Source organism: Homarus americanus, unplaced genomic scaffold (assembly GCF_018991925.1).
Source record: "Homarus americanus isolate GMGI-L3 unplaced genomic scaffold, GMGI_Hamer_2.0 scaffold51354, whole genome shotgun sequence".
Lineage (NCBI taxonomy): Eukaryota > Metazoa > Arthropoda > Malacostraca > Decapoda > Nephropidae > Homarus > Homarus americanus.
The window spans coordinates 577,501-595,777 of NW_024750910.1; the positions used below are offsets into that span (position 1 = coordinate 577,501).

At 43.5% G+C, this 18,277-nt stretch overlaps 1 protein-coding gene across 1 annotated transcript in view; it reads right to left on the reverse strand.

Moving 5' to 3' along the window:
- The window catches only part of LOC121854498 (nephrin-like), a 146,078-nt gene that overhangs the window by 62,969 nt on the left and 64,832 nt on the right, over nucleotides 1–18,277 (reverse strand). Inside the window, exon 2 of the mRNA XM_042349179.1 lies at nucleotides 17,665–17,799. Within this exon, the coding sequence (XP_042205113.1) occupies nucleotides 17,665–17,799 (135 nt within the window). The remainder of the gene's footprint in view (nucleotides 1–17,664; nucleotides 17,800–18,277) is intronic.

The window sequence follows — 18,277 nt, forward strand, 5'->3', positions numbered from 1 at the left end:
AGGAGGAAACAGAGAGAAGACAAGAGAGGTAATGCAGGAAGCTGTGAAATGGTCAGAAGCTGTCCGAGTAAACCCGGCCAGACTAGATTGTCCAAGTAACTTGTTAATGGCGAGAGGAGGTGATGCTTGAGGTAGGAGTGCAGGGAGGGAGGGAGCGATGATAAGGGAGGGAGGGAGGGAGCGATGATGAGGGAGGAAGGGAGGGAGGGGATGAGTGAGGGGAGGGAGGGGAGGGAGGGAGGGAGGGAGGATGATGAGGGTAAGAGGGAGGGATGATGAGGGGAAGAGGAGGAAGAAGGGTGGGGAGGGAGGGGAGGAATAAATAGAAGGGTGGGAGAGAGAGTGAGCGTAACAGGGAGGGACGGAGGGAGATGAGGGTGAGAGAAGGAGGGAAGATGAAGGTAAGAGGGAAGGAGGTTGAGAGGGATGGAAGGGGAAGATGGAACGAAGGAGGATGGAAGGGAGGGTGGGGGGCAACAGGAAGGGAAAGGGGAAGGGAGGAAAGGATGGAGGGTAAGGACGAGGATTTGGGGTAAGTAAGAAAGAGGGAGGGAGGGAGGGTGAAGGTAAGAGGATGAGGGCAAGAGGAGAAGAAGGGAGGGAGGGAGGACAAGAGTTAGGGAATATGACAAGGAGAATAAGAGAGAGAAAAAACAAAAAAAGAGGTTTTAGGATAGAATTAGAATTTATGTTGCGTCAAAAAAAAAAATAGAAGCTTGCACGATTTCAGAGACATAAGTCGGGTCTGGGATATCAAGATAGCTGGCCGTGGTATCTTACATAGAGCCCTCGGTCACTTGCCCAATCAGTATAAGAGCAAGATAGTGGACGGTGGGGGTCAGGCAGAGCTGCTCGGTCGCTTCCTGGTGTTCTTTTCTAAATATTTGTGGGGAGAAGGGGAGTTGGGGAGATTATGGTGGGGTGGAGAGGAGTTTTTTGGGGAGGATTATGGTGGGGTGGAGAGGAGTTTTGGGGGAGGATTATGGTGGGGTGGAGAGGAGTTTTTTGGGGAGGATTATGGTGGGGTGGAGAGGAGTTTTTGGGGGAGGATTATGGTGGGGTGGAGAGAAGTTTTTTGGGGAGGATTATGGTGGGGTGGAGAGGAGTTTTGGGGGAGGATTATGGTGGGGTGGAGAGGAGTTTTTTGGGGAGGATTATGGTGGGGTGGATAGGAGTTTTTGGGGAGTTTATGGTGGGTAGGTGAGGAGTTTCGGGGAGATTATGGTGGAGACTAAAAGGAAGAGATAGAGGAAGAGATGGCAGGATAATATGGTATATCTCCGTCTATCTCTCCCTTTGTCTCTCTCTCATACTTTCACTGTCTGTGTTTGTCTCTGTCTCTCTTGATATTCTCACCCTCTACTAATGAGGACAAATTGAGACGTCACAGTGAGAGACATAAGAGATAATCTGGTCTACTGTCTCTACATATATCTTTTATCTCTCCCTGAATCTCTGTCTCTTCGTACGATCTCTCCCTTGGTCACACTATCTCTCTGTAGCGTTGTGGTTCAACATATGTCTTTTGTCCTACTCTCTCTCTCTCTCTCTCTCTCTCTCTCTCTCTCTGTCTCTCTCTCTCTCTCTCTCTAAATATATATCTCTCCCTATCTCTCCCTTCCTGATCTCCTAAACTGATAAACCTACACCGTATTGATCTCTTCTTTGATCTACTGTCTCCCTCTCTCCATATGTAAAACTATCTCTTAATCTTTCCACTATCGTCTCTCTAACTGGCTAACTTATGGACGAATTGATCGCTCGTTCCTAGACATTAACAATATTGTGAATTATCTGATAAACATCTCAACCCAAGACCTGATGTCGTAAAGTCTCTCTCTCTCTCTCTCTCTCTCTCTCTCTCTCTCTCTCTCTCTCTCTCTCTCTCTCTCTCTGCTGTGTTTTTCTGTTTCTCTCCCTTTATTGGTTAATTTGAGTTTGAATTTTTCTATTTCTCATTCGTAGCGGGAAAAATATAGATTTATATACTTATATTTTTATATATTTATCAATTTTACCTGTTCATCTCTCTTTTATTTATATATTTCTTCTTTTCCTTCTTCCTCCTTCACTCCCCATCCCTTCTACCCAACACACACTCCCTTCCTCCTTCCCTACTCCCTATCTCCACCCCATCCCCACACCCCCAACTCCCCCTTCCCCACCCCACCCCACACACACTAAAGCAATTAATAAAATAATTTGCATATTGTCCAAGTCGGTTATATTAATCAAGGTCATTAGGTTTATTTTGTACCAATTTGCACCTAATTGCTTGTTCGTCAGTCCAATTTGGGTTAAGTTCCCCCTAACTGCCTATTTAGTTTTTATGACCAATGAAATATGATGAAATGGTGGTAAGGAAGCGATAAGAATAAGCCCCACATTTTATTGGATATTTCACGACGGTTGAGAGAGAGAGAGAGAGAGAGAGAGATTACAGATATGACTCTCTCTAACCTCTATTTTGGTTATATCTCCCCCTCCCTTACCATCTCCCTCTCTACTCTACCCATTCCCTCTCCCTCTCTCACCCTGGCCCTCCTCCCCTATCACCCCTCACCCTCTCCCAGCCAGCGCGCCGCCGTAAAATATCGTACTTTACATCTGTTGGTCACCATAAATCCTGTAGTTGCACTAGTGACCCTCTGCAACAAGTCTCTACACTAAATCATAAATAACAAAAATTTCTTCCACTCAGTTATCCAGTGAGTCAGGTGAAGCCAGTCATGATGCCACGTAACGCAGGTAAAAGAAAACACACAAAAAATCATTCTTAGGTTTGGAAACATATACCTTCCAGCGAGCCATCACACACCTTAATGACTTTCCTCGACAGGTGACTAGAAAAATAAACGCTAGAGGAGTTATATAATAGATAGATAGATAGATAGATAGATAGATAGATAGATTATACCAGTACAAAATTAGGAACTAAATTGAAATAATAAATAAAATAAATCTAGAATTTTTCAGCATTAATAGAAATTCTTCGGATATTTGGCCAAAAAATAAATTCAAGTTCTGATTTTTTTTATAATATCTTATGTTTTAATTGGTATATTTTTTCTCTCTTTATAAATTTATCATCTTCTTATTCTTTGTTGCTTCTTCCTCCATCATTGGTTTTTTTCTCCATCTTTCTTTCACTGACCTGGTTTTCCTTCCTTTCCCTACTTCCTCTTCATCTCCATTTATTTCAACGAACTATATTCTCTCTTTGTCTTTCTCTCTCCCTCTCTCTTTCTTTTTTTTTATCTCTCCCTTTCTAGGTCAGCGTTCCAATTCCCCCTCCCCCTCCCTGTTCATACTTTCTATTTTATTTCGTAATTTCTCTTCCTCATTCCTTAATCAACTTTTCCTTCATCTCCCTGATTTTTCTTCGTCCTTATTTACTTATTTAGTCCTTCGTTAACTGCTTCCCCATTTCTTAAGGTATTCTCCCTTTTATTTACTGATTCCTCCCCAGCTTCTTTCCATCCCTTACTAATCTTTTCCCCTTCATCCTCCCTCTCCTAAACTCATCCCCCTTCCCTCCCCTTCCTATTCCTCTCCTTTCCATCCTTCCCTCCCCTTCCCATTCCTCTCTCCTTCACCTCAATTCCCGTCAAAATCGCGTTCCCCTTACCCCTCTCCCATCTTTCCTTCCCTCCCCTTCTCATTCCTTTCTCTTTCACCCTCTTACCTCTCCTTCCCATTCCTCTCTCCTTCATTCCCTCCCTTTACCATCCCACCCTCCTTCCCCTCCTCCCTATGCCTTTACAGGTCACTGGGGAAGGACCTCGAGCCAACGTCTGGTATACTTAAAACTCTCACTCCAGCGTCGTACTAGTGTAGGTCCCCAGGGGTATGAGAGAGAGAAAGAAGAGAGAGAAGAGAGAGAGTCCTAATTAAAATAAACAGACACGACCCCCTTATATACTACCTACCACCACTATCACCTACTACTACTTATACTACCACCACCCTTACTACCACCACTACCACCACCACTACCACCACTACTACCACTACCACCACCACTACTACCTACCCTACCTACCTACCTGCTACCACCACCTACCAACACCACCACCACCACCGCCACTATCACCCACCACTACACCACCACTACTACCACCACACCACCACCACCACCACCACCACTACCACCACCACTACCACCACCCACCACCACTACCACCACCACACCACCACCACCACCACCACCACCACTACTACCACCACCACCACTACCAGCATCTTGCACGGGTCGTCAGCCCTAAATGCCCAACGCTCCTCTGAGGTCACGAGTGTGTTGCTGATTACAAGCTCGCAAGTCTTCAAGGATTTATCTACTTACTCTCTCTCTCTCTCTCTCTCTCATTTCCTTCTTTTTCTTTCTTTTTTATTTTTCGGTATCCCCGTTTCCTTATTTCTGTTTCTTCCCTTTCCCTCTGTCGCTCTTTGTCCCTCTCTTTGTCTGTCTGTCTGTCTGTCTGTCTGTCTGTCTGTCTGTCTGTCTCTCTCTCTCTCTCTCTTTCTTTGTCTCCCCCTTTTTCTCGGTCTTTCTCTCTCGGTCTCTCTTGCTGTTTACAGCTCACCACCTCCGCCGCCACTACCACCACGATAAGCGAGCGTGGGACTTGATTTTCAAAGGACAGTGCCTTATAATCAGCGTCAGTGCGAGCAGTCAATAGCGTCTGGCATTGTACCTTTATTCACCCAGTAAATATAAGGATATGGAGGTTATGACACACGGATCTTCGCTCGTCTTTCACCCGCAGCACTTTTTTCCCGGTAACATATAAGCAACAACACCACTAGGACTAAAAAGTATCTGACGTTCTCTACTTAACCGCAATAATACGAAAAAAAACACAATTCCTATACAGTTTTCACCTTACTGGAGATGTAAGAGCGTATCTGCCTGACTCATTGTTATGAAAAGAAATGGCGTCGAAATTGTATAAGAAACTCTACGGCAGCTGTAAACATTCTTTCATTCCTAGTTAAGGGGAAGGCACCTCACTCAGAGGCTCACCTCCACCTCCTCCTCCTAACCACCTCCTCCTCCTCAACCACCTCTTCTTCCTCCTCCTCCTCCACCACCTCTTCCTCCTCCTCCTCCTCCTCCTCCTCCTCCTCCTTCCACCTCTTCTTCCTCCTCCTCCTCCTCCTCCTCCCTCCTCCTCCTCCTCCTCCTCCTCCTCCTCCTCCACCTCCTCTTCTTCCTCCTCCACCTCCTACAGTCTTGGATCTCTCTCTAACTTTGGCACGAGCGACTGACTGAGACACAGTTGGAGTGCTCGGGGAAATCTTGAGTGTGAAGAGAACTGAACCATGAATCGTCATTTAGAGGCAGTTGTCGGTGCTCGTCATCCCTCGACTAATCCTTCTGTTACAAGTGAAAGATTTTCTTACTCTAGGGAGTTTGTTTATTTATTTTAAAACACATTACAGCAGCCACGCCATTAATGACCCTCCTGCCATAGTTCACAATCTGTCTACTAATTAACCTCATGACAGGTCAGTCACGGTATCTGGGATCGCGAGAAAATAATACAGGAAAAAGGAACAAACACCATCATCCAAGTCTGTTTAACTCCCAGAAACCGAAACTGTCTACTCAAGGACCCGTCAAATTTCTTAATTTTCTTAGATTTTCTGGTAAAATGAATTTAGAGAGAGAGAGAGAGAGAGAGAGAGAGAGAGAGCTGTACCCTCAAAAATATCAAATTTGAAGAACCTTCAACAAACTCATTTTCTTAGATCGTCTGGTGGGAGAAATCTCCCAGCATCTTGCCTTTCTGCTTGGTCAGATGGTCTTAAGGTAGATCACAGAACTCTCCCCCTTCTCTGGCAAGGTACTTTGATTTGACGCCTTTAAATTTGGCAGGAAATCTTACTTGAGATCCCACACCTAAAGTACTTGACAGAACACTCTGACTTGATGTTCCACCTACTGACAGGAGACAGACTTGGCGTCCTCTTTTCTGACAGGAGACTCTGACATGACTTTTTTCTTCTCACTGACAAGATTCTGACTTAATGCCACCATCTCTTGACAGGAGATTCTGACTTGAGAGATTATTTACGGTGCCATCTCTTCGTCGTAACTTACCCCTGCCTGTCTCTCTGCCTCTCTATCTTTCTCTGCTTCGGTTCTTCATTTGTATTTCACGATCTCTTAAATCTTCCTTCTTATCATTTTGATTTCTTATTTATACCGTTAGTTTTTTGGGTTCCTGTCTTCGTCCTTTTTTTTTTTAACTTGTTAGTCTTCTTCTGGTGTTGTCCATTTTGGTGTTTTATTCGTGTTTTTATGTTTTCTATTCCGAGGGACTCTCTCTCTGAGCATTAATTAATTCTAGTATTTATATATTTAAGGGGGTAACGGCCATAACGGTTACAACTGCTATAACGGTCATAACGGTCACAACTGCTATAACGGTCATAACGGTCACAACTGCTATAACGGTCATAACGGTCACATCACTTACTTAAATCTTTCATTATTTTTGCTAGTTATTTTCACACAGTCATTACTTTTTCTTGTGATAACATTGTCTCAAATCCGGTGAAGTTAAAGTCCTCATGCTCAACCATTCTTACTTGAGTCACGTTATCTCATGTCGACCTAGTTGCTACATCATGTTACTTTTTGATGACTCCATCAAAAGTTTATCCAGTCAGTTGAAATATCAGGTTTGAACCCTCGTCCTCCACACCTACCTATCACCCCCCTCACTGCTTGCTCGCACGCATCATGTGAAGTCGACTTAATGCCATATCTTGATGATCCGAAGGTGGGTCATGTCAGGTGAACGGCTACCTGGCCCTTTCGTAGGTGGGTCATGTCAGGTTGACGGCCACCTGGCCTCAGTGTCCCGGCACCACAGTCGTATCCGCCACATGTGAAGTTTAACGCCCTGCTGCCTTACTGTGTCCTCGTTAGCGTCACCCCGAGCACCACTGGCCACGGAGACCAGGAAGAGGAGAACATAGAGACCACGGTGAGGAGGAGGAGATAGAGACCACGGTGAGGAGAAGGAGGGGGAAGAGGAGGAGGAGGAGGAATAGGAGGAAGAGGCGGAGGAAGAGATAGAGACCCAGAGGAGGAATACGAAGAGGAGGATGAGATAAAGATCAAGAGGAGGAAGAAGAAGAAGAGGAGGAGAGGATAGAGACCAGAAGGATGAGAAGGATGAGAAGGGGAAGATGAGGAGATAGAAATCAAGAGAAGAATGATGACGAGGAGGAGAAGGAGGAGTTAGAAACCAAGAGAAGGGATAAGAAGGAGGAGGAGGAGAGAAGAGAACGGAGTGAAGAGTGTCTCATCATCATCACCTTAAGTCCTGGCGTGTTTCCTCTCCTCACCAGCAGTAATAAGTAACGCGGCTGGGATGGTGGCACTTAACAGCTTAGTGGATCAGATCATCGAACGGAAGTAACGTAAAAAAAAAAAGAGGGAGTGAAGGAGGAAGATATGACTGTTTGACTGCAAGGGAGGGAGGAGGGAGGGAGGGAGGGAGTGAGGGAGTGAGGGAGAAAAGGTAGGGAGTGAAGGAGGAAGATATGGCTGCAAAGAGATGGAAAAAGGAGGAAGGGAGGGAGGGGAGGAGAGGGGATCAGAGGGAGGGAGGAGCAGGAAGCTTTGCCATGGAGGATTTGCTGCCGTGATGGCAAGATTATGGCAGAGAGGACACCGCTCAGCGAGGATTTGGCAGCTGGAAGGGAGGAAAGGAAGGAGGAAAAGTGGGAGGGAGCGAAGGAAAGGTGGGAGGAAGGGAATTAAAAGGAAGGGGGAGTGGGGAAGGAATACGAAAAGAGAGAGAGAGGGAGTGAAGGAAAGAGGGAAGGAGGTAACACAGAAGGAGGAAGGAGGGAAGTAACTTGGAAGTTAGGGATGGAGAGAAGAAAGGAGTGAACTAGAGAGGATGGGAAGGAGACAGGGAAGGAACGTGGAAAGGAATGAGAGAAGGAAGAAGGAAGGGAAGGAAAATGGAAGAGGGTGAAAGAAGGAGGCAGGGAAGGCAACAAGGAGGGACGGAAGGAGAGGAAGGAAGGGAGGGATTCTCAGTAGAGGTAAACGGGTCTTAATAATTTGAAGATATGGTCCCCGGCACATGATATTAGGAGAGAGAGAGAGAGAGAGAGAGAGAGAGACCACCTTACTCGTTACCCTGAATAACTACACCTCGCCCGACCATCACCACGGAAATGGCAATATGTTACTGCTTGTCCCTATCTCAGCGTTTCCATTAGATTTTGCACAGAGATCAGAGCGGTACAAAGGCGGGAGTCTCTCTGTGGTTGACTTACACCCATGACGATAAGGGGGAAGAGAAATCTGAGGCGGCGTTCATATTTTCCCAGAATCGTATGGCATATATTCTCAGTACCGGAGGAAGTGAGAAACCTTACTACAGGTTCACTTTAGCTACGAAATAAAGATGCTCCTCCATTACCTGTGAGTTAATTTATTTCCATTTTTAAATTTGCCGTGAAAAGTTCCTAACTGGGTTACTCAGACGAAGGTTAAAATTATTACGTTAAAAATAGTCTTAAAATTGTCTGTAATTACGATGTGTATTTCCTCGCTTAAAGTTTGAAGGGAAACGATTTAATGACAAGATCAGTGTAACAAGTAGTTCATCACCCTGTGTGTGTGTGTGTGTGTGTGTGTGTGTGTGTGTGTGTCTTCCTGTCTCACTGATTAATTAAAGACGACGGAGAGGCTTCGACCAGGAGAGACATTTTCCTTCGCTGAATAAACTCGAGAATGGCCCCGATCATTCTTTATCATTCTTCTGGTTGATCTTTTCCTCACGGGGATAAATAAAGTGAGGATTAAAAGGTACATTGCAGGTAAGTCTCCAGTGGCTTGGGAATGCGACAGGTATTTCTCGCTTTCCCCAACCAGGTAAACTCACTGGAGATATCCCGAGGTCGTTAAGATTTACCCCTGACTGTCACCTGAGACCAAGGAGTTTATCACCTTTAGCTCACCTTGGCGTCCTTCCTCCTGATGGTGATGAGCAATTAGGAGACGTCGTCCAACCTCGACTGAAGGTGGGAATCAAAGCTTTTCACCAAGATCCCTTTCAAGGTGGCTATTTAGACTTGCCTTCATTCCCTCTTACAAGACACCCGAGGCAATTGTCCAGGAGCAGTCATTGGTGGCTTGAGTGTTTATGCGTCCAAGAGGTGTGACTGTGTCTGTGTGTTTGTCTTTAATTAGTTTTATATTTCTCGGTTTTCTGTTTCTCTCTGTTCTTTTTTTCTCTAGTTTTATAATTCTTACTCTCTGTCAGCTTGTCTGTCTGTTTGTCTTTATCTCGGTCTGCCTCTCACTGTCTGTCTGCCTGTCTGTCTGTCTATTTCTATCTGCCTGTCTGTCTCTGTTTGTTTCTCCCTCTATCTCTGTCTGCCTGTCTGTCTCTGTTTGTCTTTCTCTCTGTCTGCCTATCTGTGTCTCTGCCTATCCCCGTACTCCCACCCCCCTCACCCCTGGCCGCCTCCCTGATGACTTTCATGTATTCCCCAGTGTGGTGCCACAACCCTGCATACGTTACTCCCGAGGCAAACAATCACAGCAGCAGCGGTGGTTGTCGGTGTCCGCTAATGGATGCTGCTGCTGCCTCTGTCGTCTGTGTGAGGCGCCAGATTACTTCATGACACACCTTGCAAATGTGTGTGTGTGTGTGTGTGTGTGTGTGTGTGTGTGTGTGTGTGTGTGTGTGTGTGTGTGTGTCCAAACTTGAGTTACGACCACACAGAAGTGATCAGTTGACAAGTGACATAACTCCCGTTATATAAATTGCTGGCGTGTGTTTAAAGATTCTTGTTCGCTGGGATTGTTTGGTGGGTGTAAATAACTCTTATGTTTACACGAATCTTTTACAAACACAAACATAAACGTAAACGCTTTCAAGATAGAGAATTTACGTTATAGTAAATTACAACTGTGTTTGTGTGGAGTCCTGTGCGTGAGTTGTTGTTGGGTGTAAATTGACGTAAAAAAAAATAGTGAACGTCAGTGAATCAATATGTCAAGCTGCTTCGTCTTCCCCTCCTTCAGAGTGACCAGTTCTCGTGTTTCACTGTCAGTCTGGATGCGTCACGACCCACCTTATCCCCTCCCCAGGTGTTGCAACGTTGCCTTCTCACATGACACACCACAACACAGCTACACATGTTACTCCCCAGCCTTGACGAGATTGTTTTTATTTTTATTCTTTTATCCAAGCGTCACCTTCGATCCATCAGTCCTCCTCTATTCATCCTGGTGGTTCTGTAAAGGGGTGATCACTGGAGGAGTAAGCATCATTACCCAGTCATCTGAGGTCTTTACATACTCACCTTACTTATCGATCGTAAAAAAACAAAAACAAAAACACTTTGAGTCCGTTTCTGCGTTTAGTAATGTTTTAAACTGAGGCAAACCTCTACATAACGTTCACTAGTCATACCACAACACGAAGAGGAAAATAATAAAAAAAAAACTTGCAGCTCAGGGATTATGAGTCCTTGCAAAGCTGTCGTCCTTATCAAAACGACGGAGGTATTCTTCCATCCATTGCCGCACTTAGCATTGTCGTGGACAGCTTGCTGGCTCGCCACAAAGACCGCCACGACGGCCACGACCCACAAGGCGACAGCGGCGACGCATTGATCAACCGCAGATGAAAGGGAACCACCACACACCGGACGAAATTAAGGACGAATCGGACGAAAAGAAAAGAGGCGCTGGCACGGAGGAGGAAGAGGCGATGGCGAAGAACGAGCGGAGGATAGAGAGAGATAGGTGACGAGGAAGAATTGGGAGGAGGGAAGTGGAGAGAATTAATGACTTAAGCTTGTTTACGAAGGAGTGGACCCCACTAGGTCAGGCGGCTTCTGCTGCCACAACTCACAGCAACCTTTTGGCCGAGGAGCGAGACGCAGGTGTACTCAATAACCAATATAAACAATAAAAACAAAATATCACAAACCAAAACTAAATTAGATAATAAATTTAATGTCTAATCTATAATTAACATATAGTCTATTCACGAAAGACAATAGAAATAATGAAAAAAATATATAAAAAACAAACTTGAAAACTATAAAAATAAAATAATGCAATAAAAAAATAAAAAATAAATCACACTAAGACACATACAAGAAAAAGGTAACAATACGTAGTTTTTCTAATTTTTCTGTAGGCGGAAGACAAAAGAAAAGACATTATAGGGAAACGAAAATGTTCCCTTTTATTTTATTTTTACGAATGTGAAGGCAAGACACAATAAAAATAAATAATAAACAATGAATGAATGAATGACAACGAATGAATAATCAAAGAGAGAGAGAGAGAGAGAGAGAGAGAGAGAGAGAGAGAGAGAGAGAATGGATTCCCTGGAGAAAAAAAAGAAGACTCAACAGGAGAACACAGGTTCGAGCCTCGACAGCCGCTGAGATACTTATTCCTCCTCGCTTGCTGCCTCTTGACGGAAGGAGAGAAGGAGGAGGAGGAGGAGGAAGAGAGAGACTGAGAGGAGCAGGAAAAGATGTAGTGGCACAGAGAGAGAGAGAGAGAGAGAGAGAGAGAGAGAGAGAGAGAGAGAGAGAGAGAGAGAGAAATTAGAGGCGAGGAGAGCGAAGATGTGAGTGAGGATGGAGGGAGAGTAAAAGAGGTAAAAGGTGGCACTGTATACAAGGTGTCACTGTTTACAAGGTGTCACTGTTTACAAGGTGGGATTGTTTACAAGGTGACACTGTTTACAAGGTGGGACTGTTTACAAGGTGGGACTGTATACAAGGTGGGACTGTTTACACGGTGACACTGTTTACAAGGTGGGACTGTTTACAAGGTGGGACTGTTTACAAGGTGACACTGTTTACAAGGTGGGACTGTTTACAAGGTGGGACTGTTTACAAGGTGACACTGTTTACAAGGTGTCACTGTTTACAAGGTGTCACTGTTTACAAGGTGTCACTGTTTACAAGGTGTCACTGTTTACAAGGTGGGACTGTTTACAAGGTGACATTGTTTACAAGGTGACACTGTTTACAAGGTGACACTGTTTACAAGGTGGCACTGTATACAAGGTAGCATTGTTTACAAGGTCTCAACAGTTTACAAACACGCATGACTCTCACAAGTAACGAAACTCAGAAGAGGGGAACTAGAGAAACGAGTAAGGAAATAGTGATAATTGAGAGAGAAAAGAGGAGATGAAGGAAGAATTAATATATAGACGAAAGAGAGGAATTAATGAATGGAATTAAGTCAGTAAGTGAAGAAGAACTGAGAGGTAATGGAGAGATGAGAGAGAATAGGTGAGGAAGAAAGAGATAATTAGTAAGGAATGAGAGATAGAGGAAGAGGAAACAGTGAAAGAGGAAAGAATGTTTGTAAGGGTTTATGTATCTTGGTCTTGAGAGTGTATATAATAATTTTCTCCACCATCTTCCGGCAATCTTGACCACTTCTTTCCTTTATGAAAATCCTTCCTTCCTTCCTTCCTTCTCTTCCCTCTTTTTCAGATTTTCTCCTTTCTCCCTCTTTATCCTTTCTCCCTTATAACCTCGTTTTTTTTCCATTTTGTGTTTTTCTATGTCTCTTTCTACCTCCTCCATTCTTACTCTGTCTTCTTTCTTCCAATATTCTTCTTCTCCTGCTCTTTATTATTTACTTTCATATTCTTCGTCTTGTCTCTCGTCTTCGTTATCCATTTTGGCTTTAATTTCTTCTTCTTCTTCTTCGTCTTCTTCTTCTTCTTCTTCTTCTTCTCCTCCTCTTGTTTGTTCTGACTCTCCTCTGTTGCCTCTTCCCCATCTCTTTCCAGTTTATCTTCCTCCCCCTTCTTCCTTCCCCCAGTTTACGTCCCTATTGTCTTTCCTTCCTCCCAAATCTCCCCTCTCTCCCTCTTAATATCCATTCCTCCCCGAAGTCTCCTCACCCCCATCTATCCTCCCCATCTCCATCTCACCTCCCCATAAACCCGTAGGTGGGAGAAAAAGGGGGTTTGCCCTCTTCCTTTCCAACTTTCTCCCCTTCTCTCTTAATTCTCTGTCCTCTTCCTCCCCATCTCCCCTCTTTTTCTCTCCCATTTCCCCTCTCCACACCCCTCAGGAGACATAAATCGGTAGGTGGGAGACAAGGAGGTCTCACCGAGCTCTCTTATGACGCTAATGTGGAACTCTGATTAAGATGAATTACTCTCTCGGCCGCGTTATGTTCCTGCAAAGGGTCCTGTGTGTGTGTGTGTGTGTGGGTGTGTGTGTGTGTGTGTGTGTGTGTGTGTGTGTGTGTGTTTGAGTTTGCGTGTTTGTGTGAGTGAGGGAAATAAGTAAGTGTACGTGTTTTGTCTTCGTGTACACATGTGACTGTATGCCTGTCTGTACGTTTGAGTGCACGCGCTTGTGTTTGTGTGTGTTTGTAAAATTGCATGCACGTAAAAGACATTCCCAACGTACTTTTCCCTTAATTTGAAACATTTCTCTAAAAGTGCAGTAAACTTATGAACTGTGCCGGATGTGGACCACTTCTGGCTCACAGAAACAGAAAGGAATTCTACCGAAAAGACTAGCACAGTTTGTGAGACTTTAATGTCATAAAAAGTAAATGGAATAGATAGAGAGAGAGAGAGTACCCAGAGTATATGTCTTGGTAATGAACACAGCTGGAGGCGCCAATATACATGACATATTGGCAGGATTACTGACACTGGATATTGTGTGTGTGTGTGTGTGTGTGTGTGTGTGTGTGTGCCGGCCTCCGAGTGTATATGTATATAAGTTTTAATATACAATATAAAATTTCATTCAATATACACGCCCACATAACAGTAGTACACCCTCGTTAATACTGATATATACAAAATATATTCAACCATTTTAACTCAATTATTCCTCAAAACTTCGCCTTCGAAATTTAGCCAATCAGCTTCTACAATAGCCAGCCAGCTAGCCAATAGACGATCGCCACGTCACTCAACATTTCTCCAGATCTGAAAGCACTAAAACCCATAAACTAAATCCGACTTTAGAAACAAACTGGAATACTAGTTATATGAATAGAGAACCAATGAGAATTCACCAAGGCAGAGATGGACCAATGAGAAACACCATCACCGTCATAATAAACCAATGAAAATACAACAAAACTATGACACAAGAAGAAAAAAAAAACAAGAATTGTCAACATCCAAAACCAATCACGTGTTGACGATTGATTTTTCCCACCATGATGTATAAAGTACGTGTAACCAGACCGAGAATATAACTAATATTTTCCCCAGTATGGAGGAGGTTTAGGTAGGCAGGATAATATAGCTATTACCTCTACAGTCATAATTCTGCGTTAGTCAGCTTTATGAACGCCTCTCTTGAGTGATCGACCGACACACTGACAGAGATAAATTCTATTAAGTTATAGTAAGGGAAACGAATTTATTGTGCATGGTAATAATGAGTCTATTGTGTGACTGTAGAGAGGTGATTTAGTCAGTAGCTAAAACAATTAAATTATTACAATGAACCAGCAGGGTGGGTTAACAAGGCCTGTGGGAACTGTCTGTCTGTCTGTCTGTGTGATTGTCGGTCTGCTTGCTTGTCTGTATGTCTGTCTGTCTGTGTGTCTGTCTGTGTGTTCTAGCTGTCTGTGTCTGTCTGTATGTCTGACTGTGTGTTTATCTGCCTGTGTGTCTGCCTGTGTGTCTGTCTGTATGTCTGTCTGTCTGTGTGTTTGTCTGTCTGAATGTTTGTTTGGCTTTGTGTTTATGTGTGTGTGTGTGTGTGTGTGTGTGTGTGTGTGTGTGTGTGTGTGTGTGTGTGTGTGTGTGTGTGTGTGAGTGTATGTGTGTGTGTTTGTTTGTCTTCATGTCTGTCTATGTGCTTATGAAAAAAAAAACAGAAATAGAAAAAAAAGGAAAAAGAAAAAGCAATAAAAACAAGAAAAAATTAAGAAAATGGAAAAAAATTCAGCCTTGCAATATTTACAGAATATGTTAAACGCTTGTTGCCGTGAGCGGGGCGCGTGTAGCATACTTTTGGACCGAAGGCTCCTTGTAAATTATTCAATAACTGCACAAGAGGAGGAGGAGGAGGACAGGAGGGCTTTGTGGTGGGCGTTGGTGCAAGTTGGCGGCTCAATCCCACACACACGCCGAGCACTTGTGTCGACCTTAAAGTGTCTTTCCTGGTGTGTGTGGGTTATGTTTAGAAACATGTGGAGGAAGGTGAGAGTGTGTGTGTGTGTGTGTGTGTGTGTGTGTGTGTGTGTGTGTGTGTGTGTGTGTGTGTGTGTGTATCCTGCAGGCATCATAAGTTTACTTGAAGGACCCGTTTTTTGTCACCAGGAAACTTGGCTGCGAGTAAGTTTATTGTTGTAAAACTATAATCCTTTATGTGCAGTCTCACCTCACTTTATCTTCCAACGCTTATTGTATTATTGTGTGTGTGTGTGTATGTGTGTGTGTGTGTGTGTGTGTGTGTGTGTGTGTGTGTGTAGGTACGTAAAACAGTTTAATCATTTAAGATGTAAAAACAGACATATTTCGCTTCAGCTATTTGTTAATGAGGGACGCTGCCGGATAACTCGCTGCTGCTCCACGACAAAATGGTTAATAATCAACAAATAAATCAACGAAAGTGTGTTGGTGTATTAAACAAACTGATCTCGAGGATAAATCACTTTTCACGACTTGTATAATTCTCTCTCTCTCTCTCTCTCTCTCTCTCTCAACAAGTTTTCCTCCAAGTTTGATGATGATTAGAAATTAAACACTTAGATTTTTGTTTGTTTGTTTCACTTTCCAGTTAAAACCTGTAAAGCTTTAAAAGAATGATACAACTTAAAACAACCTAATCTAACCTATGCTAACCTAACCTAACCTAACCTAACCTAACCAAACCAAACCTAACCTAACCTAACCAATACCCCACCTAACTGGCTCCCGTGAACCACCAATTCATATCTTATTTCATAATATTATTGTCAGGGTAATGTTCCTGGTGGGTCTTGCTCACGCTCAAGGGATTTTCTCGGCTACATGAGGGTGACAGGTAATGGCTTAATGGCGTTTAAAGGGAATTAACCCACACGGACTAATGGCAAAGTGACCTGCGCAAGTACAGGTCATCATCATTGAAACGACCTGTGATCTTTCTCTTTGCCTGCACAAGCACCCTGAATACGATGACACTCATGAGTAAGTGGTGTTATGTAAGAAGCACAAAGGGACACAATGCTTTAGGTATTTAGCCATAACGGGTGGTCAAGTGACCGGTGGGAAGCACTCGTCATCATAGAAGGATTTGTACCTGCCAGCTCTGCCTGCACAAGCACCCTGGGAGAAGTGAGAGATAGAACGTCCCAAGATTGTGCCATTAGAGCTAGTAAAGTGACATGTGAGGCACGGATCACGAGGGAACGACCACTGATCCTTCTCCCTGCCTCCACAAGCTCCCTGGATGAGGTGAGTGACCAGGAAAATCCTCCCTCGGTAGGATTCCAAGCCCTCGAGCGGCCTTGGTGCAGCGCCTCTCGGACTGGCTTACCTGCCCTGCTACATCTGGCTGGGCTGACGGTGTACTGTGTTGCCCGGACAGTCCACCAGCGAGGTTCAGTCGTCAAGGCTGCCAGTTAAATCTATCTGTCAACTCCGTCCATCAAGACTAGCTCTCAAGCCATCTGTTAATTACACCTATTGAGGCCAGCTGTCAAATACACCTATTGAGGCCAGTTGTCAAGTATTGCTATTAAGGCCAACTGTTAAGAGAACCTGTCGAGGTCATTTGCCAAGGGCACTTTTCACGTCCATATGTCAAGGTTACAAGTCGATTTTATCTTCTAACAATATGTGTCAAATCAAGTCAAAACATATCAGTTCAACACGGGAACACAATTTTCTTAACACGAGAACAGATGCCAACTCAACCCAACAATGAAGACTCTCTACTCAGGTGGAAGATGAGAGGATTTCGTCTTTCACAACTGACTAATGAGGGTAAGATCTTAAGGATTCGAAATAAATTGGTGGCCCTCTTGCCTTTGTCTCTGAAGGAAACGTGTACATCGTTTCGTTTGTATACCTGCATTATATATATATATATATATATATATATATATATATATATATATATATATATATATATATATATATATATATATATATATATATATATATATATATATATATATATATATATATATATATATATATATATATATATATATATATATATATATATGCTGAACCAATGCTAACTTGTCTAATGATTTTACTGTCTGTCTGTCTGTCTGTCTGTCTCTAAGATCATCCGGTAGTCATGTTGGAGATTAATTTGTCGTTTCTCATCCAGGTTATAAACACTAATGTGATGAACTCATTATATGAATACTCAAGTGTGTTAATATGAAACCTCATAAATAACTCGGAGAGGTTAGTTGGTGGGTGTGTGTGTGTGTGTGTGTGTGTGTGTGTGTGTGTGTGTGTGTGTGTGTGTGTGTGTGTGTGTGTAATTTCTGCATCATATTCCAGCTCTTTCAAATCATCTCTTATACTTTTATCCTCATCCTATTCTCTTTACCTTCCCCTCTCCCTCGGGAAAACAACAACAAGTCATTACCCAAACATCGACAATACAACCAGGTAAACAAAGTCATCTTAACCAACAATACACTGTACATACCTAAGGCGAAACCGTCCTTCGTCCATTGTGCTTTACCCTGTTGGTTCTCTATCTCACAAGGTAGGTTGACGCTGCTCCCTGCCACCACCTCGACGCTGTGTGGTGCTACTCGGAACGTCTGCGGCAAACTCCATCCTGTTGAGGTTAAAGGTCAAGTGTTAAAGTTGATAATAAAATATAAATGAAATGGGGAAGTAATAGAAGTAAAACTAGACGGAAATATAAGATAAAACATTGATACAAAATGAAACAAAGCAGAAAAATAGACTAAAATCAATTAAAAAACCTAAAACCAGACAGAAATAAACGAACTTATAAACCTAACACAAGAAAAATAAACGTTCATGGGGAAATAAACCAACACCCAAAGACCGTGCATATAAACCAACACAGAGACCCGTTCGTATTAAACCACGAGACATTTGGACCGTAATCACTCCCCCCTCGGACCTATTAATTAATCACGAAGTTTATACGAGGCGGACATACATCACTACGGTCAGAGGTAATTACTCAAGCAACCCCACCCCACATACCCACTCCCTTGATATTCTTGGTCCTAATACTGCTGGAAGAGACCCTGTAACAGCGCTTTACACATGTACTACCACCT